The 25,195-nt window shown below is 51.9% G+C and overlaps 1 protein-coding gene across 1 annotated transcript; it reads right to left on the bottom strand.

Annotated features, from left to right (window-relative positions):
• Positions 1 to 7,225: 7,225 nt before the first annotated feature.
• Positions 7,226 to 22,545, bottom strand: CCDC197 (coiled-coil domain containing 197). The gene is given in 11 exon segments (XM_024757881.1): positions 7,226 to 7,348; positions 12,892 to 13,025; positions 13,218 to 13,413; positions 16,570 to 16,686; positions 16,972 to 17,037; positions 17,742 to 17,852; positions 19,458 to 19,496; positions 19,498 to 19,642; positions 21,068 to 21,119; positions 21,122 to 21,141; positions 22,439 to 22,545. Coding segments are annotated over 11 exon segments (1,110 nt in total).
• Between the last annotated feature and the right edge of the window lie 2,650 nt (positions 22,546 to 25,195).

Genomic DNA, 25,195 nt, shown 5'->3' with positions numbered 1-25,195 from the left:
TGGCTGTTATGACTTCACAGGTTTGGAGAGGGGTGTCTTGTCCCCCAGGAAAGGACCTGGGCACCTGGGTGCTGGACACCCCCAGACTTTGGGGCTGGGCTCTGTGGCCCCTGTGACTCATGGCCTGGCCTTTCTCAGGCTGGTCAGACCCAGAGAGCTCTCGCAGGTTGACCCCATTTTACTCTCTACAATGTGCCCACCTTTCTCATCCCCTCTCTCCCCCACTTCCCCACTTCCCCAGTACATGAGCATAAGAGGCTGGCTCCAAGAGCCCAGAACCTTCCCCATTTTTCCCACCTCTAAGCCTCTGCTCCTCCTGGAATGTCCTTTTCACGGGCTTCACTTGTCAAAGTCCCCCATCCTTCAAATTCTGGCTCCTCCTCCATGAAGCCACCCAGATTGCCAGGCTGGTCACGAATTCCTCTGAATTTCCACTACATCATCTCTGGCCTTCTGTGGTGCTGACCCTTTGCAGCTGTGATTTGGAGGGGGCAGTAGGACCTGGTAATTACAAGTAGGAGCAATGGCATGAGGTATGTATTTGTGTTGTGCTTGCCATGGCAATGCTCCTTGAGAAAGGCATACCTCTGTTTCCTCATCTGTAAAGTGAAGGTATTCATACCCATCTCAAAGGGCATTCGGGAGGACTCAATGAGATGATCATGAAAAGCACCTGACACTGTACTTGGTATCCAGTAAGTGCCCAATACATGTGGGCTTTGCCTGGTACTTACTGGGGCCTGAGTCTTGTTCAACTTGTGTGGCGAAGCCTAAAGAGGACAGGCAGGGATTTGCACGTGGCAGGAAGGAGCCCCAAGGAGGTTTGTGTCTTTGCCGGAAAGGAGGGTCATCTGCCCTCTCCCAAATCCATGTCCGGAGACTATGGTGGGAGGATCCCAGGCAGCTGTACCCCTGTTGGCAGGAGCCGTTTCAGTGCAGACCCACCTTCTAGTGTTCTTTACGTTGTGCTGTTTCACGCACCTGACCTTCTCTGCTCTGCGAGCTGCAGGGTGGGGTGCTCTGCAGGACCCCCGGCTTGTAAGTTGGTTCACCTGCTCACAGGGTGTCAATGCCGTCCTCCTGGCTGCCCCCTGCCCCTACCCTTCGCATCAGAGCCTGCAACTTTGAGCTGAAAACTAGGTTGAGATACAACGTGTGTGCTGTTTCACTGCTGGGAAGGATGAGATAGAATCAGATTCCCCCTCCCCCTCCCTCACTCCGGGTCGCAGAGCTGTGGGCCAGCGCTGGAGTCAGTGGTCTACCCTGGCTCCCACTCCTAGGGGCATTGTTGAGAAAGAGGATTTTATTTTTAAGAAAAGTTCTTTCCGGAAAGAACAATGGAACTTGGGGGATTAGGGAATTGGGAGTTGGGGCTGACTGAATAGGGAGAACTTTCTGGAATTAGGGAAGGGGTGGAAGCAGGTGTCCCGGAACAAGAGGAAAGGCCTGTGTTCCCTAGGGGAACGCTGGACGTTGGCCTGGCTGGCCAAGACCCCTTTTGTCCCTCCATCCAAGGCGCATGTATGTTTGGGCAAAGACTGTGGCCACAGAACAAAAGATCCCTCACTCAACATTCAGCAAAGACTTATTGCACATCTACTGTGTGCTGGGCACCGACTATGCAGATCTGTGCACAAAACTGACAGAAGTCGCTGGCCTCGCTCAGTTCCTGCTCTGGTGGGGTGGTGACCTCCGGCTCTCTGCACTGAATCTGTTGTCCAGACCACACAACCCGTATAGGGTGCGGGCAGGACAGGAGGGAGCCCCTTGGATGACTGAGATTTAATTTTCCACCAGGAGACACAGTGAGAGTTAATTTGTGGGGGGCGGAGGGGGGGGGAACAAAAGGAATGTACCTGCCAGGCTGCTGTGGCTTTTCAAATGAGGCAAGAAAATCTGGAAGAGAAATAACCTTACAAGGCTCAGTTATACCACATCACAGCTCACTTTTCAGTTTAAACATAACCCACAGCCCTAGGAGGCTAATAGGTAGGCCAGTTTTCCAGCCAACTGCCCATTTGTGGGTTCCTCCCAGGCCTGGGTTTTGAAAGCTAACGTTTCTCCAGTCTGGGTAGCAAATGCTCATAGCCCACACAGCCTCCTGGGCTGGGCAGGGAATACTCCCAGCTTCCATGGGAGGAGAAAGCGTTGGGTACGGTTGACAGAAAGCCAAGACCACTGGGGGGTCCTGGGCTTGGCAAAAGGCTCCTGTCCCCGCCCCATCCTCACCTCCTTGAGGCGGGACAGAGAGCCTTGCCCCTGAAGGAGGCTGGAACATGTCCTAGCTAAAAGATCTGGGGCAGGTACATGACCTCTGTGATGGGCAGCCTCTAATGGCCCCCAACAACCCCACCTCCTGTGTTCATGCCCTTGTGTAATTCCCTCCCCTGGAGCATGGGCTGGACCTAATGACTTGCTTGTGACAAACAGAGTACAAGAGTGATGGAGTGTCATTTCTGAGACTAGGTTACCCTAAGACAGTGGCTTCTGTCTGGCTCACGGTCTCTTCTCTCTTACTTGCCATGCTGTAAACTGCCCTATGGGGAGGTCCGTAGGACAAGGAGCTGAGGGAGGCCTTCGGCCAACAGCCAATGAAAAGTTGAGGGCCTTAGTCCAACAGGCTATGGGAACTTCATCTGCCAACAGCCACACGAGTGAGCTTGGAAACCAATTCTCCTCCGGCTGAGCCTTCAGATGAAACCACAGCCCTGGCTGACAGCTTGATTGAAGCCTTGTGGAGAGATGCTGAGCCAGAGGACCCAGCTAAGCCATGCCCAGATTCCTGACCCACAAGAATAATGAGGTAGTTAATGTTCATTGTTTTAAGCTAAGTTTTGGGGTGATTTGTTATGCAGCATTAGATGACTGATACAGCCTCTCTTGCTCTCAGCCTCAGTCTGCTCCTCTAGGAAATGGTGTTAATGATACTCACATCTCCGGGTCATGGTGTGGGTGAAGCCAGCTCTGGGGTTACTTCCTCAAGCCCCCACTGGATGCAGAGTGGATGCTCCACAGCACCATCCCTTACTACTGCTTTAGTCACAGAAATCGATGTCTAACTGCAAACTCTGCAAGTGCTGGGAAGGAAGAGAACAGGGTGCTGTGGGACCAGTAACCCAGGGCTCTGGCCTTGTTCACGGGGAGAGAGAAGTCTTCTCAGAGGAGGTGAATTTTGACTGAGGTCTGAAGGCTGAGTTGGAGGAGGGTTCATTTGTCCTTCTTTTCCCTGTCTCCAGCCTGTTAGTCTCTTTTTTAGCACTTTGTGATTTCCTGTCCTAGTATTTATCACAGTTCATCACCATTAATGTGTGTCTGCCTTGGGGAAGCTCCAAGCGGGTGGGGACCAGGTCACCACAGCACACCAAGTACGTGAGAGAGTGCCTGGCACGTAGTAGGTGCTCCAGAAAACTGAACTGAATGAATGAGTAGGCACAAGCAAAGACCAAGGGGAAAAGCACTAGAGACAGAGGGAATGGCATAGGTGATGATCCAGGGAGAGGAGCTGGTGAATTCTAGGAACTGGGAGAGGCCCGTCAGGCTGGTGCAAGTCAAGAAGGGGAAAGTGGTTCACATCAGCCTGGAGAGGGGGTCAGGACCAGGTCATGCAGGCCTTGAGGCCTCAGGTAGGGGTTTGTCTTGAGGATAATAGGGAGCCTTGGAAGGGGCAGGAGGGAGGGTGGACACAATCAGATGTGCTTTTTTGAGAGATCCCTGTGGCTGCTATGAGGAGAATGGGTTTCGAGAGGGTGGGGGTGGAAGCAGAAGACCTGAAGGCCAGAGATGAGAGGGCTAGGGCCTAGGGTGGGGCACAGACATGGGGGAAGTGGACAGTACCCAGGGGCAGACGGTAACATGACAGGACCTGCAGTGGCTGGATGTGGGGCAGCAGGAGAGAGAGGGTCTGGGGTGCTGCCACAACAGCACAGCCTCCGTTAGATTCAGCAGATCTCAGAGCTGAGTGAACCCCCAAACTACCATCACCCAGGACGTGAAAAATGGAGAAGTTCAGGGCTGTGATCCCTGGAAACTCTAGACCCCTGGAGAGCAAAGCTCAGAAAAGCTTCGCCTTGGAGGTGTTGGTAAAAGCTTCTTGAAACTCGAGCTTTTGTTTACAGATGATGGAGGTTGTGTGGGGTAAGTGCTGGCTCCCCAGTCCAGGTCCCGGGGAGGCCCCCAGCTCTGCCAGGCAGAGCTTGAAGTGCTGCATAAACACTGAGCAGCTTCCTGGATCATCTGTTTTCCTCAAAGATTTTGACAGGGAAAAAAACATGATTTTTCTGTATAAGAACAAAGTATTATGAAATAGAAGGCAAATTGACTAACATGAAATTTTCAGATGAGAATGCAAAAGTGCAAAAATATTTGGTCTCCCTCAGGTCTGAGTACCAGGCCCCTGAAAGTCTGAGTAAACTCTTCTCTGCCACTGGACATATTTGGCGGGAGGGGGGTGGGGGGAGTTCTAGGCTTTGATCAGGACAGGTGCTCTAACTTTGAGGTCAGCCAGACTTGGGCTCTGCCACCTGATTGCTGTGTGACCTTGAGTGAGTTACTGCACCTCTCTGAGCCCAGGTATCAGTTTCAGTTGCCCACGAAAGACCCTGCCACTCCCATACTTCAAGCAGTTGTTCCTCGCAGACTAGCTTTCCAACTCTCACAATTCTCACCTTTTTGCCAGTTGCTGGAGGAGAATTAAAATTTGTTCATCTTCTAAGTGGCAGCATTTTGCCTAGAATAATTTCTTATATGAGATCACAGGAAATAGACAAATGAAATCAATCATTGCAGGAATAAACAACTGTAGGTATTCCCACTCCCCCCACTATATCTTATGCAAGACTTTTATAGTAAAATCCAAACTGTATAAAGGTCTTAGATGAACTTTTTGAAATCTTTTAAAATGATGTGCTACACTATTCGGTATGAAAGAAAAAAAAGAGAAAATTTGAAAGTTCCCAACCTTTGGATCAGCCATCTTTATAGATATCATGTGATCTTATTTTTAGTCAGAGCTTCCCAAGTCCATCCTCCAGAGCTGGTGATAATCTATCCAGCCATTGTGTATAAACTAGTAATCGACAGAAATACACACACACACACACACACACACACACACACACACACACACACATACACACACACAGGGGTCAGTCATGTTTTTCTATTCCCTTCCATTTCATCCATCCCAACTCCACATGTTAAAGGCCAGTGAGGACTGAAAAAGCCCTGTGGGCCTGTGTGGCTTCACTCACCCCAGATCAAGTCTCTGCTGGCTCCAAAGAGGTGGACACTGTCTGTCACAGGCTCCAATGTGGGCACTGGCTGTCCTGAGGCCCCCTCCTTCCTCCTTCCTTGGAACAGCCCAGGTGACTGGCTACAGCATTCCTATGATTTATGATGTTATGGAGAGGGGAGAGAGGGAGCTCTTCCCCTAATAATTCCCTTGGAGGACTCAGTAAACCCTTGCCTGGCTTAGCAAGGCTCACCTTACATGACTGCTGGGGAGACAGCTCATCCTGGAAAGTGGCATGGCCCCAGGTATCCATCGGCATCGATTCATGGGACATGGATGACCCTGAGGGCCAAGTGGTAGCCAAGATTCCTCTGTCCCCCCAAATATCCGTCACTTTGGGCTCCTACATGGTCCTTATAATTTTTCACTTAGAGATTCACTCCTTTGCTTAAGACTTTCGTTCATTCGTTCCTTCCTTCCTTCCTTCATTCTTCATTTACTCAGAGGATGTAAGGATGCAATCATTCAACACATATTTCTTGAGGGCCTATTCCACAATGGGTACTGAAATATGTGGCTAAGACATAGCTTTTCTTCTTGAGAACTTCTCCTTCCAGTGGGGGAGATACAAATGTAAACAATTAAGTGACACCTATAAGGAGGTAATTACTCTTGAGAGCCTTTTACAAGGGGGTGGCAGCCAGAGGCGGGCTCTACTCGTTCTGCGCGGGGCAGAGGCAGCTGGGGAGGCTTCATGAAGGAGGTGAGGCTGGAAGTGGATAGGGAAGGGACGGGGGCAGGGAAAGAAAGTCAGGGCAGAAGGAACCTCCCTCGAAGCACACATGGACCGTGTGCAGCTCTCAGCGGGAGCCCAGGTGGCTGATTGGCGGGCTAGAGACATCGCCCCTCCCAGTTCACAGACAGACACCCCTCCCAGACCCCAGGAGAACCCTGATGATGAGAGCTGGTGCTGTCCTCGGGAGTTCCACCTTCACCTGAGGGTGATGCCAGGCTTGCCTCAGAGCAAATCAGACCAGTGCTTTACTGTGCACATGGATCCCCAGAGGATCTTGTTAAAATGCAGGTTCTGCCTTTCTCACAAACTCCCAGGTGATGCCCATGACGCAGGTCCCCGGACCACACTTTGAGTAGCAGGGATCTATAGTAGCACACTCTCCCTTGATTCCACCTGAGAACTTGATTCCACCTGGATTTGAACTTAAGCCATTGACTCCTGACTCTAGTTCATGATTCATACCCATGTCCCCTTCAGCCCGCAACATCAGCTCTGAAAGGAGACAGATGTGGGGCCCGCCCCCTGGGCTGTGTGACCTCAGGCAAGCCTTCAACCTCTCTGAGCCGCCATTTCCTCATCTGCAAAATGGGACAGTCATTCTCACAGGGTGGGCATGAAGGCTGCAGGAACAATGACGAGCTTAGCCGAGGACACGGCACACAGCAAGCGTCCAGTGCATGTCCGTGCTTGCCAAACTGTTTCCAGTTACATCGTTCCATCTGGAGCCCGATGGACTTGAGTTAAATGTCCCGGCTCAACCACTGAGCGGCTGTGTGACCCCAAGGTCACAGAACTGCACTGAGCTGCAGCTGCCCCTTCTGTAGAATAGAACTGGGAAACTGCCACTTTCTAGATCATGCGTTGTGGGGAGGACCCAGTGAGGTACAGTGGCCCAAAAGCAGCATCCTAGTACCACATCAGGAAGTTCTCACTATGGGGAGGGTCATCAGGAGCCTAGCTCTCTTGACTCACACATCCCCCCCTTGTCCAACACTGAACACCTGCTCTGTGCCAGGTCCTGACTAGGCATGGAGATTTAGGGGTGAGGGAGATGCAGCTCCGGGCCTCATATCTCCCCTTGCACAGTGCTGGAGAGCAGCCTGGAGGCCCAGGGCTGGACATCCTGGTAGCTGGTAGCCAGGATGAACGAGCTCCAGCATCAAAGGGCAGGGAAACGGTGCAGCACCTTCTGAAGGTGCCTAGTAAGAAACAGGGACATACTGGTGCCAGGTGGGCTCGGGTTTGAAGACGTTTGAGATGTTCCCATGGGCTGGCCAGCACTTACAGTCTCGGACACAAGCCTCGAAGTAGCCAGGCCGTTCCTGGGCCAAGAAGAGGGATGGGTAGAGCCTGATGCCCCAGGGTGTTGGGCTGGGATGTGAAGGCAGGAACGCCCAGGGCCTTTTCAGGTGGAGCCATGGCAAGGAAGCCTCTTCCCGATGTATCCTGTTATCCCTGGCAACTTCCTTACCTGGAGAATGGAACTCAGATTGGGACACCACATTTTAAGCCTAGAAACCAGTGGGATCCGTTCAGAGAGTGGAGACACATTCAAGAAATCAGAATTGCTGAACTTGGAGAAAAGACAGCGTGCAGGGGCCAAGAACCCTGTCTTCAGAGACTTGAAGAGAGTCCTGTGGGTGAAGGACTTGACAGTTAGCTTTGTTCTTGGAGACGCCAAAGGTTAGGATCAGTGAGATGCAAAGAAGAGTTGGTTTCCAACTAATTTTTCCAATTTTTGAATAAAGTTGTTTTTGCCCTCTGGTTATAAAAGTTAACCACGCTTATTGCAGAAACTTTGGAAAATATGCAAAAGTAAGAAGAAGAAAATTAAAAATTAGAATCCTCCAATCCAGAGGATGGGTTGATGAACATGGCAGAACAGACTTCCTAATCCTTTTTCGACAGCTCAGCGTTCCTCAGGAGCCCAGCGCTGGTGATTCTTGGGTTGGAGAGAGCATGGAATCTGAAGAGGTGTGAGGGTGTATCTGACAGCTCTTGCTGTAATACTGTGTAACAAACAACCTCCAACTTCACTGGCTTACAATTATAAGCATTTATTTCGCACTCCGTGGTCCGTGGATTTAGTGAGGATTGAATGGTGTCGGTGGATCCGAGCTGCAGGTTGGTCTATGTCAGCTCCCTGTGGCTCTCATCCCCCTGCAACCAGGAGGCTCCCAGAGACACACAAGCCCCACTGCACAATAAGTCTTAAGCCTCTGCTTGTGTCATAATCCACTGACATCCCATTGGCCAAAGCAAGTCACAGGGCCAACCCAAAGCCAAGAAGTGAATACTGAGCCTGTGGCAGGAGCGCAGATGTAGACGCCACCACAGGGGGTGGAGACTAGGGACCACTTACTCAATCTACTGTACCCAGTGGGTATAATACTTCCCACTCCACCCCAGCGTCAGGATCCTCCCACTTAGAAGAACTGCTTTAGTCTATTTCCTTCTTTTACATATATAATTTTTACTAAATTGAGTTTATATTCAACTTAAAAAAATGCTTGCTTTTTTCACTTAACTTTACACCCTATAGATAATTTTCCTTACATTATTTTTGAAAACATGGAATTTAATGGCTGCAGAATTATAAAATCATAAAGTTTTGCATCATTGACTGAACTCTTCCTCTGAGATATTGAGTTTGTATCCAGTTTGGCTACTGTAAGTAACGACGTGGTGGACATTTTGGTACAGACACCGTTTCTGTATTGTAATGGGCATTTCTGGCTCGTGCCTGCCCAGCGCCAGGCCTCACCTCCCTGTGATAACAGCTGCCTGATTTCCCTTTGGGGAACCCTTCTTTCAGTTCATATGGTTGGTCTCCAGCCATGAAAGATACTCCATCTCACAAAAACTCAAACAAAAATTTGATCAAGTCCTGGAAATCAGAGCATGGAATCTCCCCTAGTTACAGAGATTCATTCAGGACGCACAGGGAGCCTAGGCCTAGCCAATCAGAGATTTGTTTAGAGCGACACCTGACCCGAGGTGATCCAATTAGAGTAAATCCTGGGACTTGCCAGGATTTACTGGGAAGAGACATTCTGTCTTTTCCTCTGACTTCCACTTTAAAGGATGCGGGGCCGAGGTTGTTGCCAGTCATCTTGTTTATGCTGAGCCTGAAAATGAAGCCAAGCTGTGGCAGAGCAGAGCCCACAGACAGACTGGATTCTCTTGCCACTGAGTTCCTGATCAAGCTGTTCCTGAAGCTCTACAATCCCTGGTCTTCTCGTTTCATAAAGCCAATACATTCCCTTTTGTGGCTTAAGCCAAGTTGAGTTGGGCTTTCTGTCATTTTGAACCAAATAGCTCTGGTTTTATTAACTTAAATTTCGTGACCTAGAATTGCTGAGCCAAAGGACATAAACATTTTATAAGCCTCTTAAGATCTCTTCTCAAATTGCTTTCCAGAGAGTTTATGCAAACAGCCTTGCAGTGTTGGAGAGCCTATCTTATATGCATTAGTGTATTAACTAAGCATTTTTTGATGGGCAGAAGTTATGAGGTGTAATTTTATTTTTAGTGAAGCAAAATACCTTTCATGTTTATAGGCCATTTTTATTTATTTTGTGATTTGCTGAAATGAACAATTGACGTCTTTTTTTTTTTTTTTAACTGTGTAAGTGTTCTTTAAATATCAAAAACACTGATCCTTTTTCAAATTTCTCACCATTTCCCCCCAGTTTATTGTCTTTGGGTATTTGGCTGTGTTCTGAGGTGGATGCATTTTTCATTTTTACGTGGTCAAATTATTTTCAGGTGTCACTGCTGTTGCTTTCATGCTTCCAAAGTTCTTCCTCACTAAAGACCAGGTAAATGTGGAGCAGATTTTCTTCTTTTTGACATTGAGATACTCAGTGTTTCTCACCCTGTGACTGGAGACCAGTCTGCCCTGGAACCATCTGGGATGCTTGTTCAAAATCCAGATTTTGGGGGCCTCATGCCAGGATCAGAATTTCTGAGAATGAGCCCTGTTTAGCAAGCGTCACAGGTGGGTTTTTTGTTTGTTTGTTTTTTGTTTTTTGCGGTACGCAGGCCTCTCACTGTTGTGGCCTCTCCCGTTGTGGAGCACAGGCTCCGGATGCACAGGCTCAGCGGCCATGGCTCACGGGCCCAGCCGCTCCGCGGCACGTGGGATCCTCCCGGATTGGGGCCACAAACCTGTGTCCCCTGCATCGGCAGGCGGACTCTCAACCACTGCGCCACCGGGGAAGCCCCACAGGTGGTTTTAATGAACATTAAAGTTGGAAAACCATCATTCAAAGGAACTGGAATATACTACAGTATGTGGTGTGGAAAAAGGACATAATTTGATTTTCCTGCCAACTAGCCAATTTTCTCAGCACCAGCCATTAGCTAATAGTCCAACTCTTCCTGGATGGTCTGTAGAAAGAATGTCCTCACACTTGAAGAAAATTAAAGCTGGAATTCGACGTCAGGTAATGAGCTCTCAGTCTCAGAAAATGTCCAAGCCCCGGGCCTCCTAGTGTCTTGGGGTCTCAGGATCTAGACGGGCAGTCAGATGAAATGACATTTCATAAGGTACCTGAACCACTGTGGTTTTCTCCAAATGCCCTCGAAGGCCTTTCTCCAGCTAATATGGAACCCAGGAGGAAAGTGCTTTAAAGGTACAGGGTCAGGGCTGAGAGAGCTTTCTGTCTGACAAGAAAGCCCAGCAAGGAAAAACCCCAGCGTTCTAGTACATGCCAGCAGCCTAAGAGAGCAGGGCCCCTAAGCGCAGTGCCCAGTTGTCAATTTCATGACCCAAGCTCTGCCCAGAGGAGGCTGGGAGCTCCTAAAAGACTCAGGTGCCCACTGCAAACTTAGACTAATGGCCAGGTCACTGTCACCCCAGGTATCTGTTCTGATGGCCCTTCTCCCCAAGGAGTGTGCCAAACATCTGAACTAGACCTGCAAACACACATACAACATGTGCACAGCAGGCAGATGGCAGAGGACAGAAAGACAACAGCTCTTCACAGAGCCTCTGTGGGCAAAGTGAGAGGACTGTTCCCTGGGCCCCTAACAGGGTGTCATGTTCAGCACCTCCCAGGAGGTCAGACGGGGTGGGGATGCCAGGTCCCCATGACGCTTGCCCCATTGTGCAGATGGGGACTGCAGGCCAGGCAGGGGGAGTTGGTACTCCAGGTGAAGCAGAGCCCAGCTTAGGCGTTTGGGATTTGCCATTACTCCCAAGCAGCAGTTCTCAAAGTGTGGGCCTGAGACCAGCAGCATCAGCATCACCTGGGAACTTGCCAGAAATGCAGATTCTAAGGCCTGGCCACCCTAGGCCTGCTGGATCAGAAGCTCTGGGGGTAGACCCACACTCTGTTGTGACAAGCCCTCCTGAGGAATGTTCAAATCTAAGAATTGTTGGCCTAACATGTGCCCACATTACAGGGAGACTAATGAGATACTTCAGATCTCTTTGGAAAGTGGATGTTGGGTGGAGAGAAAGTAAGCAGTGAGGTATGGATGCGAGATGCTCCCTGCAATGGACTGAATGTACCTGCTCCCTAAATTCCTATGTTGAAATCCTAACCCCCGTGTGATGGTGTTAGGAGGTGGGGACTTTGGGAGGCAATTAGGTCATGAGGGTGGGGCCCTCATGAATGGGATTTGTGTCCTTATGAAAGGGACCCCGGGAGCTCCATCACCCCTTCTACCACCTGAACCAGGAAGTGGGCTGTCACCAGACACCAAACCTGCCAATGCCGTCATCTTCAACTTCCAGTCTCCAGAACTGTGAGAAATAAACGTCTGTTGTTTAAGCCACCTGGTGTATGTTATTTTGCTATGGCAGCCAGACTGGTCTAAGACACCCCCAAGTATGGCCTCCAAACCTCGTAGCCTGGGCTTCAGGACCCCACGGTGGCTCCCCAGCCCACCATCTCAGACTGCCCGTCGGGTTCTTTGTGCTCCAGCCAAACTGGAAGCCCTACCCTGCGTTCCCTTCAGTTTCTTCAGCCCTCCCCCAACCTCTCCCTTCTGAAATCTGACTCAAGCCCTACCTGGGATGCTCCCTTTGCCCCAAAGGCCTGAGAGTCAGAAACTCAAAATGATGCTTTCTCTGCAACTCCCCTCGGCCTTTTAAAAAAAACTGCTCTTAAGACCTGACCCTACATAACCTTCTTTCTTATACTTAGCTCCCCTAAATATTTCAGTGCCCAAGTCCTACCCAGCCTCCCACCCCCTCCCTCTCAGCCTCCCGTCCCCTCTCCCAACAGCACCTGGAAAACAGCAGACCCTCGGTGCTTGTTGAAGGAATAGCAGCATCTTTTCTGAAACTCCCCTTTGAAAGGTAATTTGCTGATGCCCCACCATTTGCTGCAAATCAGTTGCTCTGAACTTTCAAAGTTAACCTAAATCAGTTAACATCAGTAGACCTGCAGAAGTGAATCCTTTTCGGGGCTGCAGTGGCTGCCAGGGTGATTTCACCTCCGTGGCTCAATAACACCAAGCCAGTGCCATCCACGCAGAGGCCTTTCCAACCTTGACCTAAGAACGTCAGACTGGAGAGAGGATTCCCTTAGACATCCTCGCACCCAATTTCACATGTGGGAAAACCAGCCCAGAGAGGGGCTGTGCCCTGCCCCCAGTCCCCCTGAGAGAGTAGCACTCATTCCAGGCAGCTCAGGGACCCTCAGGTGGGCAGAAGGCACCAAACTGGTATCCAGCTTCTGGGAACCAGTGATGAGATGTTCTCCTACAAACTGAGTACCCCCGGTCTGCTGTGGGCCAGGCCAGCTCCCACGCATCCTATGGCTCGGGGTGGCTCTCTGTGAGAGTTCCTATGACTGCAGCGCTCCCAGTAGACGGGCATCCATTCAAGCTCCTTGGCCCCAGACAGACCCACCAATGACAGCGAGAAACGCATCCCCGGCTTCTGGGTACAGGTCTCCAACCTGGGACTTCCCACCTGGCTGCTGCCTCTGACTCGGGAACCCCCTCTGTCTCGCCCACAGTCCCAGGCAGGCCTCACCTCGATCCCTGCCAATCCCCCAAAGCAGGGAACAATGCCCCCTCAACCCCACCTGGCCCTAGCTGCCCCACCTCTCACTGACCTCCGCCTCCCCTGGCTCCCACCCACTCAGGAGCACTGGTGGTGAAAAAAGGAGGCCAAGCAGGTAAAGAGATGGTCGTGATGCTGGCAGGGCTGGTGGCCCTGGGTTGTGTCAGTACAGGCTGGGGACTCTGAAGTCTGGGTGCTAGGAAAGGGGGTCCTGGGGATCGAATCTTGACTCTTTGAATGTTTCCTGAATGGTCTGGGGTACCTTCTGAGGCCCCGGTCCTTGGGGTTGTCTGCTGTCCAGCATACTCTGGGTCCCCTGAGCAGTGAGATGAATCTCATAGTCTCCATTGTGTCCAATGTAAATTCCTAGGAGAAAAAAGAAATCTCTCTCACTTGACTGTACTCTGGCCCCTGGACACCACTTCCCAGGGACCAAAGCAACATCAAGGCTGACCTGCGTCTCCTTTAGTCTTCACAAGGGCGCTGCCAAAGATGTGGTATCAATGCCAATTGGCAAATGAGCAAACTGCGGCTCAGAGAGGTTAAGTGACTTGTCTGAAGCGACACAGCCCAGCAGTGGCAGAGCTGGATGGCTCCAAGCCCAGGTCCTTGTGCAGCTTCCTGAATGTGGTTGCCTGCCTCTTCTCACTGCTTCCTCCGAGAATCCCACCCTGACTGCCCCCAGCCTCCCTCTCTGAGTGGCATTCATCTCTTAAGGACCAGGTGACCTTTATCTCCCTCCACCTCTCTTTCCCTAGTACCATGCCGAACGCATGTGGGTGACTCTGAGACTTGACTGAGTGATTGCTGAGGGAGATCTTTGGGACACCCTGACATCACCGGGTAATTTCTTCCTTTTTGCGGGGGAAGAAGATGAAATTAATACACTGTGACTGTAGGGCAAATGTGCCCTTACTTAAATGCTCATTCATATATCATGATGTGAAGGATCTATGCCTCAGGGGATGCCAGTTATGCAGCCTTCACTGTGAATGGTGCCCCAAGAGCTGTGCCATGGAGCAGAGAGGCCCTGATAACTGCCTGTGAAATTCTCCTGAGCTCTTCTCAGCTAAGACGCAGGCTCGCTCACTGTGGACTCTTGCTGCTAGAAAACACTGGCCATGGGACTCGCCCCCAGTGTCCCAGAGGCGCTAAGAATCCCGAGTTCAAACAACTCCGCTGAACTCGCCTCGAAAGAGAAAAGCAAGTTATGACTTAGGATGAAAGCAATGCTGAAGCTGGCAGACAAAGGAGGGTGGAAAGGACGGGTCCTCGTGGTGCCACTGAGCCTTGGGTCACACCAGACCTGAAACCCACCCAGACACGGAACTTCCACGCACGATGCAAGACATGCAGTTACAAGAGTAAAACAACCTCAAAAAGGAAAAGTGAGGCTGGAGGACTCACTTCCCAATTACAAAACTTACTACAAAGCTGCAGTGATCCAGACAGTGCTAAGGACAGACATGAGGACCAATGGAATAGGATTCAGAGTCCAGAAATAAACCTTCACATTTACAGCCATTTGATTTTTGACAAGAATGAGGAGACAATTCAATGAGGAAAGAGCAGTTTTTTCAGCAAATGATATCGGGACAACTGAATATCCTTATGCAAAATAATGAAAGCGAACCCCTATCTCATACCATATACAAAAATTAACTAAAAACGCATCATAAACCTAAATATTGGAGCTAAAACTATAAACTTCTTACAAGAAAACTTAGGTGTAAATCTTCATGACCCTGGATTAGGCAATAGTTACTTAGATATGATGCCTAAAGCACAAGTAACTAAAAAGAAAATACATAAATTGGGTTTCATCAAAATTGAAATCTTTGCGCTTTAAAGGACACCATCAAAGTGAAAAGACAACCCATAGGACGAGAGAAAATATTTTCAAATCGTATATTTGATAAGGAACTTTTATCCAGAATATACAAAGTATATTTACAACTCAGCAATAAAAAGACAAAGAATTCAGTTAAAAAGTGGTCAAAGGATCTGAATAGATATTTCTCCGAAGAAAATATACAAACGGCCAATAAACACATGAAAGAATGTTCAACATTATTAACCATCAGGGAAATACAAATCAAAACCACAATGAGATACCACTTCACACCCATTAGGATGGCTAACTTATAAAAGACAGACCACCAAGTGTTAACAAGGATATGGAGAAACTGGAATCCTCATATTTTGATCATAGGATTGTAAAATTACACAGCCGCTTTGGAAAACAATTCAGCAGCTCCTCGCTCAGTTACCTCGTGAGTTACCACAAGACTCAGAAATTCCACTCCTAAGTATATACCCAAGATAACTGAAAAGACATGTCTACGCAAAAACATGGGCATGAATGTTCATAGCAGCGTTATTCATAATAGCTCCCAAATGAAAACAACCCAAATGTCCATCAACTAATGGATAAACAAAGTGTGGTCTATCCATGCAGCAAAATATTATTCAGCCATAAAAAGGAATGATTTGGGCTTCCCTGGTGGCGCAGTGGTTGATAGTCCGCCTGCCGATGCAGGGGACACGGGTTCGTGCCCCGGTCCGGGAAGATCCCACATGCCGCGGAGCGGCTGTGCCTGTGAGCCATGGCCACTGAGCCTGCGCGTCCGGAGCCTGTGCTCTGCAACGGGAGAGGCCACAGTGGTGAGAGGCCCGCGTACCGCAAAAAAAAAAAAAAAAAAAAAAAGGAATGATTTGTGGTGGATGAAACTTGAAGACATCATGCAAAGTGAAAGAAGCCAGATACAAAATGTATTTTGGGGAGGTGATGACAAGATTCAGGAATTAGATACTAATGATAGTTGCGCAATTCTGCAACTGTACTGAAAACACGGAAGTGTGCGCTTTAGAAGGGTAAATCTTAGGGTACTAGAATTATATCTCAATAAAGCTATTATTAAAAAGAATACAAGATATGTTGCTGTGGGTGGAAGCCAACCTGATCACATGACCTCCATTACTGCAGCGTCAGCATTATGACTGGTGGGAGTTTGGTCCTCGTGGGGACCCTCCGACTGAGAAGGGAAATCTCGGTGGACTTGACGAGAGTCTGAAGTTTAAAATGAGGACCTGCACAGAGGCTCCGTCGGTCACTGAAATGTGCCTCCCCGTGTAAACGTGACTACATCTGTGTGCACCTTGGTGTGTTTGTTTGCAGGTGTGTCAGCGTATGTTTTGTGTATATTGCAGGGTGTGTGGAGAGCCCATAGGAGTGTCTGTATGAGTGTGTACTCCGTGTGTGTGTATGTGTGTGATGTGCCGGGGCGGGGTTACACATTAAGACCAGGCAGGGCAGTAGTTCCTTGACAACCCTCTGACCCTGCACCAATGAGCGTTCATTACAAGTTTGTTGAGAGCCTAAAAGAGACCCTGAGACCCTACCGCATCCGTGCAGGAGCCATGCAGCCATGGAGGAATAGGGCAGCTCACCACCCATGCCCCATGAGCCGAGGCCGAGGACAGGCTCAGGCCGGAGGCCAGCCCGGGCACGAGAGTCCTCACCTGGACGAGGTCGAGCTTGGAGAAGAGACCCGTGCCCTTGGGCATGCCGTGGGCAGAGGCGCAGCACTGCTGGGCCATGCTGTTGATGACCATTTGCATGCAGTTTAGCAGCCGGCTCTGCAGGCTCGGGCCCCTCCCAGAATTCCCTGCCCCCTGCCCCCAGCTCACTCAGGCCAGAGACGTGTCCTGAAGCCAGGAGCCGCCTCCTCCTGCTGGTCTGGGCTCTACAACCAAAGGGGCTTGGACGAGTCCCTCCCCACCTCGGGGCCAGAGCATCCGCCTCTGCAAAGAGGGACACCGGACCGACTAACTTCCAAGAGGGTCCTCCCGGCTGGGCACATCTGTGGTCCACACCCATGGGAGGGGCCAGGAGGGGACATGGGGGAACCCAGGGCTCCTCACTCTGGGAAGCTCCAGAGGTGTGGACTTCAGGCCTTCAGGGTTGTGATCAGCAACCTCACTTCTCACCTTCAAGAGGCAGACCCATAACAGACTCTATAAACTGTGGCCAATCCAGTTCCCCGTCAAAGCTCCTTGGTTGGAAGTCAGCAGCCCACAGACCCCAACCCTCATGTCTTCCAAACTAGGATCCCACAAGAGCCTGAGAAGGTCCCACATTTGCTGACTGCGCCCTGCCCAGGTGGAGTGTGCCTGGCACAGCCCTGTGCCCCAGCCTTTGCTCCCCCGTGTCCTCCAGGCAGCCCCCAAGGCCAGAAGGGCACAGGCTCTGCTATGGGGAGGACCCGGGGGTCCGGAGAATAACTAGTCCACATTCTCCAGGCCAGGAAGGAGTAGCTCAAGGGATTAAACCCAGAAATCCTGGCGCTGGACTTTAGCCCTGACTTACTCTTTCCAAGCTTCATTCTTCTGATCTGTGAATAGATATGAGTAAGAATCAACCAATATTTAGGAGTGCAGATGCTAGGCCCTGGGACTGTACGGGGGCATCCCTGCTGGTCCTTAACTATCTGTGGCTTCAGTTCTCCCACCTGTCACATGACATCTGGCTCGTCTTAGAGAAGCCCTTTGAAAGCTAACAGTCACCAAGGAGAGGTAAGTGGGCAAGTGGTGTGCGTGTGTGTGTGTGTTGGGGGCCGATCATTATCCAGGAGAGAGCAGCCCCCGGCCCCTGCGCTGCCTGCCCCCCACCCCAGCCAGTGGACTGGACTCACATCACAGCTGCCTGTGTCTTTCTGGTAGGTGACACCGTGTTCCAGCTGCCGTCACTGCTCCTGCTTGCGGTGACACTTCTTCTGCAGCTGGCACAGCCGGATCTTGAGGCTCTGTGGTAGGGTGGCTGGTCAATTCGGTGCAGCTGACGTCCCAGGGCACCTGCCCTGGGCCTGGTCCCGAGGAGCTCACGGCTCGGGGATCTGAGCGATGATGGGGGTGGAGGAGGGGAAAGTTCTGGGTAGTCAGCGCCCTTTAAGGCCCCAGGAGATGCAGGAAAATGGACGTGTAGGATGACTAGGGTTCGAATCCCAGCTCAGCTCCTGGAGCCCGTTTTTCTCACCCTAAGCAGAACCACCTGTCTGGGCCCTTCCGGCTGCAGGAACGGCTGGGAGGACACCAGGGGGCAAGGCTGTGACAGCCTCTGCGGCCCAGGCCTGCGGGACACAGGATGTGCTGGGTGCACTCCCACGCCAGGCCCCGCGGAGATGTGTTTGGAGGACACAGGATATACATGTGTCCACACTTTTCTAAGGCCTAGTTTTCTTACTTTGAAAATGAGAAGAATGGCATGCCTGGGACTAGGGTGCAGCATTTAACTCAGAATTAATATAAATAATATTTGAATGCAATTTTTTGGTTTGGTTTTGGCCGTACTGCACAGCTTGCGGGATCTTAGTTCCCCAACCAGGGATCGAACCTGTGCTCCTGCAGTAGAAGCGCGGAGTCCTAACCACTGGACCACCAGGGAGTTCCCAAATGCAGTGTTTTTTAAAAATCAAAGTTAATGCAAAAACAAAAATCCATGATGAACAAAGTATTAAAATTCTCAATAAAGTTGGGATCCAACCTTCTACTTGCATGCTCACCTCACTCCTCTCCTCTAGTCTCAGCTCTAGGAATAGAAGCACCTGTGTCCGGGTGCTGGGGTGAGGTTTAAATGAGATAAAGCTTGTTAAGTGCTTCTCACAGTGCCCCGCCCACGAAGGAAAAAAACCGTACAAAATGGTGTAGGTTTTCAGTGCTACCACTAGGGGGCAGAGACTGGCTGCAAATGCCATGCCACTGTCCTTTGCAAGAATCAGCCCACTCACCAGCTTCCCTTTCCCTGTTCCCTTCCTCTCCATGTCCCCGTCCTCTGTCTTCTCTGTGTCCCCAGGCCCCAGCTGCAGCACAAAAATTCATCATGCCATGCCTTTGCCAGGGTAGTTTCTTCCGGATGGAATGCCCATCCCTTGGGGTGAAAGTTCAATTTATTAGAAGATGAACCAACTATGAGGGAGATGGCCTCTTGGGGCACTTAACTCTGAGACAGTTTGTGTCCAGTGTCTCACAACACCCTACCAACTAGGTTGAATTGCCCCCACGTCACAGATGAGGAAACTGAGGCTCAGAGAGGGTCTAAACGTGCCCAGGGTCATGCAGCCAGTCAGAGGCTGAGTTGGAATTTGAACCCCAGTCTGTCTGAATCTAGAACTCCTGAGTTTTCTACCACGAAGAACACCTTTTAAGTATGAGCTGAGTCTTCCTCAGGAGAAACCCAGCAGGAAGGGAGGGAAAGGGGTACAGAACAAGGCTCTGGAGTGAGCACCCCACTCAGACCCTCTCAGGAGCCCGCCCCTGCCTCAGGCCTTCTCTGGGGGTGCAGAGGGAAGGGGGTCCCTATATCCCAGTTCTCTGGGCCAAGGGGGATGGGCTGGGCTTCAGGCAGCTGTTACCGGGATAAGAGCCCTATGGCCTCCCTCTAGAGACTCCCTCTAGGCTTTGGTGGACAACCTGGCTCATCTTGAAGAAGGCCTCCAGAAGCTTCTGGATGTCCTGGCTGACTGCGAAGAGCTTCCCATAGTGCCCCACCATGGCCTCCACCGGGGCCTCCTCTGGCTCCTCCCCTTGGTTGTAGCCTATAGAGACAGTGCATGGCAGGATGGGTGGGCATAGAATGCCCAGCCCTCACCTGCCCCCTGCAGTGATACTAATAATGTAGGTGGGACTTCTGCTGTCCACTGGAGCCCCGAAGTTGAGAGCGCCCCATCACTGACCTCCCACCTCTTCAAGAGAAGAATCTGCATTTGAAAGGCCACCGCGGGCTGAGAGCAAGCATCCTGGATCAAGGCTGCCCAGTGAGGCAGGAGAACCCCCCACCGCCACCCGGGAGGAGCTGCTGACTGGGGGAGCCTGCAGGAAGAGGACAGGGATTGTCGCTGTCCCGCGTGATGGGGTCCCCAGCTATGCTCATTCTGGATGGGTTGAACAGGGTTGAACTGCTGAATGAGGAAGGTCCCCAACTGGGAGGCTTCTAGAAGCAGCGCTGGGTGCTGGGTCTGCTTCACACCCCGTGCCTGACCTGGAGGCCTGCGCCCCTCCTTGGCTTGGGGCTCAAGGCTCTTTCGTGCTGCTCAACCTTCCAATCACATCTCCCAGCAACCCCTGGCGGATAATGGCGCTCCAGCACACTGGAACTCAACCCCAAACCCACTGCACAGGGCCTGGCTCCAGCCTGCATCTGTGCTGTTCTTCTGCCTGCAGTGCTGTTCCCCTTTGCTGAACGCATGTGAGCCCCATGAATGGCCCCCTCCTCCACGAAGCCTTCCCTGACCTCCAGGGCAGAGTCCTTGGGGCTCCTGCAGCTCCAGAGCACTTAGCACAGTGACTCTGAAATCAGATAGACCAGAGTCTGAGACCCAGCCCCACCACTTCCTGTCTGGGCGACTTTGGTCAAGTCCCTTAACCTCACTGAGCCTGGGTAACACAGTTCTCAGCAGCTCCTAAAGAGGGGTAAAAAAGATTTACTAAAGAGCTTAGCGCAGAGTAAATATTTCATAAACAGTAATAGTTATTTTTATTATTGGTGATGTAAAGACAATGACGATAATAAAATTATGTATGTTTGTCTCCCCTTCTCTTTCCTATCAAGTTTTCAGCACTGATAACAGTGGATTCTGGTGCAAATCATGGTAAAACAGAACACAAAACTCATTTCAGATGCCTGTGTAATTTTACTTCCTAAGAGCAAAATCAAAGACAAATGAGGTAATAATAATAGCTGACACTTACTGGGTGCTATAGCTAAACATCGGGCTCCAGGCTACGTGCTCATAAAGGATCCAGCCCACGGAACTGTTGCTGTTCCCACTGAAGAGAGACGTTGAGAACTTGCTGCAGGCCACATGGCTGGTGCCCTGGCTGGCTCGACCACGGTGGCACCAGCCTGTGGATCCCCACTCTGCAGGAGGGCTCAGTGCTCGGCGAGCTCACACGCGCCCAGGTTCCCAGGCTGGGAGGTGCCTGCAGAGAGGACAGGCCTGCTGAGGAAGCTACATACATATCCTTGGGGACTTTCTCAAGGACCTTGATCAGATAGTCTTCAAAAACCTTATGACCTCTCTCTTCAGCTTCCTCTGTCTGTAGAGACATTTCAGTGCCGGCGAGAGAGCCAGACGTGAGAACACGGTTTGGGGACTTCCAGGTTGTGACCCCTGGCAAGGGCCAGCCTCTGTGGATCTACACGGATCCGGGCTGGGCTGGTCACTGACCCCATCAATGTGCCGCTGACTTGAGTCTCTCCACCCCCATTTCACTGCTGAGTAAACTGAGCCACAAAGAGGTCAAAGAGATGCCTGTGGTCAGGCCATGAGGAAGGGGCCTGGGGACCAGCGAGGCCGGGCCATTGTGGCATGGGGTCTACGGAGCCCCTCCTGCAGGCTGAGCTGGTGGCAGATGGTCTGAGCCCCCAGTAGCCGGTGATCCGGCCACAGGCTTTGCCTCTCTGTGCCTGGCTGGCCCGTCCGTAACAGGGGTAACCAGACCCCTCCCTCATAGGCCGGTGGGGACCGGGTCTGGGGCTCCCAGCACATCATAAGCACTCAGTCTGTGGTTGGGGCCCCGGCAGCCCCCAGAGGGGTGCCAGCCACGTGCTGCCGCCCAGCCATCAGGGGGCATCACCAAGCGAGATGAGTCTCCAATAGCTTGCCCACCCTGGTCGCCTTCAAGGTCAGTGGTCAAGGGCAGAGGGCAGAGCAGGAAAGGCTGTGGTGGGTATCTCTGAGTGACTGCTGACTTCCCCAGGGCAAGCCACTCTGCCTCTCAGGCCCCATTTTCTCATCCATACAGTCCTGAAAAATGCAGGAAAAAATTGTCTTCCCCTGGCAAATACCACGTGGGGCCCTGTGAGCTACAGTGTTAAACCTTTCAGTGGGGAGGTTGGGAAGCTCTATGAGGATCCGATGGACCGGTTGGGACTTTTCTCCATAAAATCACTCACAGATATCAATCCATCCTTTTGCATATAACTCAGGCTTTCGTGGGCAGCCTGAAACTGAAGAGTCACCAAGGGGCAAGGATTCAGGGTGTCTGCTTGGAGACACAGCGGCAAACTTGCAGGCTGATTAGAGGGGCCGAGCTGACAGATGCATAGGGATGGTCACCCACAGCCCTGCCTTCGTGGAGGGAGACTAAGCTTGCACAGGGCCTGGGACTGGCCCAAGGTCTGAGTTCAAAGGGCGGGAGCCAAGCCCCCCACCTCCCCACCACTCGCCAATCAGCTGCCCCTGCTGACTTACTCCCAGGCCTCAGTCCCCTCCCCGTTCATTTCCTGGCCTGGCCTCCTCAGGCATTTTTGCTCAGTCCCAGCTGCTTAGCCCACCGCAGGTGGCCCTGGGGCTGAGGCAGGGGGCACGGCGGGGCTTGGGACAGCTCGTACTTTGCCTGGAGTTGGCAGAGTTCCTGGAACGGCACCTGCAGGTCCCTGTCCTTGTCACCGGTATTGCTCAGGCCAGCCTCCTGGCCTGTGTCCACGGTCGCCGACATTGCCCCTCACCACCTCAGGCTACACTGGAGGATGAGGGCCACGTGGGCCAGGCAGGAAGAAGATGGCCACAGCAACAGTCAAGGCAGCAGCTTTCTCTTCTGATTCTCCTGACGGTCCTCAGAAGCCAGTTCACATTCCCACTTCATAGAAAAGGAAACAGAGGTTCAGAGAGGCCCCTGTGACCAGCTTGAGGATGTACAACAGGGCTGGATTTGGACTCGGCTTTCATTAAGTTCAAGGTCTGAGGTCTTTGAGCTGTGCCCCCCAGCTCTGGAGGGACCAAATGTGCCATTCTGCAGTGGCATTATTGCTTTTGTCACCCCATAACTGGGACAGCTCCATCACCGTCAAGTCCCATGGGTACCAAAATGCCTGGGACTTCCAACAGCTGCTAGCTTCCAAGAGCATTCAGGAAAGACTCCGAGGGTCAGAGCTGGGGACGGGTGAGAGAGTAGCCCACATAGGAAGGAGATACGTTTGTCATCTATCTCTACCCACCTGTCCCTCCAGCCATTTATGCATTTAACTAACATCATATACTCTGAGCTTCTACAGAGCTAGACCCTTTGAATGAGCTCACGGTCAAGCTGGGAAGGTGGCCTAGTTGACAGGTGGTTTCATCACAGCCTTGCAAAGAGTTCCTGGGCCACTCACCTAAGACTGGTTGCTAGTTATGGCCAAAAGAAGACAGTCTCCCTAAGCGTGCTGTTCATTGGCCATCTGCTGGGCCTGCCCCAGCACGTGGGAGGAGCAGGGAGAGAAGGGGTGGGGCTACACAGTCAACCTGTCCAGCCCTGAGCATCGGACACAGGTACATGAGCACGGGAAGGAGGAAGGGGCCCAGCTGACTCACTCGACGGCTCCAGGAGCACAAAGCCGCAGCTGAGCTGTGACATCACTGTGCTGGCTTCTGTCCTCATGATGTGTCCATTGCAGGAGCCACCTGTGGGTGGAGTGGATGGCCTGATTCCCCGAGGTCCTGTGGCCCTCCCCACCCCTGCTGCCCTGGTTCAGTTCCCAAGGAGAAGGGGTGGAGAGGAGTTGGTGACCTCAGGGGAGACTAGGGTTGTTTTTGCCTTTCTTTCAAGGATGGTCATCTGTGGTGGTCTTTACTGATACCCCAACCTTGCAAGCTTCCCCAATCCTACTGGCTTGTCCTGGGACTCCCCCTTTTGCCTCCTTTTACCTGATTTTGGGTAGCTATAGCTCAGGCACTTCCCCAGCTGGGGCACTCAGCAACCATGGAGGGTTCAGCCCTGTCCATGGCTCAGGACAAAGTCTGGCCCAGGGCAGGGGAGGTGAGGAACAGAAGGAACCTTCAGGACCTAAACCTGGTCCTGCCCCTGCCCCTGCCTAAGGCTCGGCTCTGTCACCTACTATTGGAGCTGCAGGTCTTGTGCCACTGAGGGGAGTTGGGCGTGGCACCTACCTCTGATATACCTGCTCTATTCACCGCCCGATTAACTGGCCAGTCCTTCCCCACCAAAAGCCCCATTCGATCAGAGGCAGGGCCTCTACAGAGGGCAGCCTGGGTGGGTCTCACTGGGAAGGATGCTGGGGGTCTGCAGTGAGGGCAGAGGTGGGGGGAAGGGCCTATGCAGGGGCAGAGACAGGGCTGGGGCCGAGGGTGGGGTGTGAGGTCAGTTCTGTGGCTTGAGCTGGGGCAGGGGCTGGGGCTATGACAAAGGCTGGCACAGGCTCTGGATCAAAGGCTAGGGCTGGAGCAATGGCCAACCCGGAGGAGTTAGGCTCATTGTTATTCTGGGACGATTCCCAATCTCGCAGTCCTCAGCAATTCCCCTCATGACCCCTCATCAGCAGGCAATGGATTTGGTCCTAGTTGGCTGAGGAATCCCTGAGCAGGTCCCAGGGGAGCTGCCTGTATGACCCTCCATGGTTCTGGAGCCCAAAAAACATTTGTTGTGGCCAACTGAGAAATGGAGGTGGGTGGGCCTGGATCTGGTCTTGGGTTCAGACGAGGAAATGCTGCTGCTGAGGGAGAGGAGCCCAGGGCCTAGGGCTGCCCAGAGGGTCAGAGCCAGCCTGGAGGCGGGGGTGTGGTATACAGGAGGATTGGAGGAAGTCCCCCCAGAGTTGACAATGTCTGAGGTGGTTCTTGGGGTAAGAATGAATGAGGAGAATAAGGTGGGAAAGACATTCCCGGCAGAAGGAACAGCAGGGACAAAGGTTCAGAGGCACAAAGTAGCATGCATGGACTGAGAAATGCAGGCAGATACTTAAAAGCAGAAGGTGAAGGTCAAAGTTGGGATGTGTCTGGAGCCAGAGTGTATCCACCAGGATCTCTGAATGCCTGCAACAGAAACTGACAGGGCTACTCTGGACAAAGAGAGCGTCAATGGAAGGTTGTGAGAGATTGCACAGAATCGGGAGAGAGGCTAAAAACCCAGGCTCAGAGAGGACCGGCACTCAGGGCAGCCCTGGAGATCCAGGCAGCAGGAACTCAGGGGGATAACCTCCCAAATGAACCCTCCCAACCCCTTTCCATAAGCTTCTCCATCCTTAAGAATCAGAGTCCTGGGACTTCCCTGGTGGTGCAGTGGTTAAGAATCCTCCTGCCCATGCAGGGGACACAAGTTCGAACCCTGGCCCAGGAAAATCCCACATGCCAGGGAGCAAGTAACCCCGTGC

The sequence above is a fragment of the Neophocaena asiaeorientalis genome, unplaced genomic scaffold (genome assembly GCF_003031525.2).
Source record: "Neophocaena asiaeorientalis asiaeorientalis breed wild unplaced genomic scaffold, Neophocaena_asiaeorientalis_V1.1 scaffold476, whole genome shotgun sequence".
Classification (NCBI taxonomy): Eukaryota; Metazoa; Chordata; class Mammalia; order Artiodactyla; family Phocoenidae; genus Neophocaena; species Neophocaena asiaeorientalis.
The sequence above is the reverse complement of the archived record's forward strand: the minus strand, read 5'-3'. Positions and strand labels throughout refer to the sequence as shown.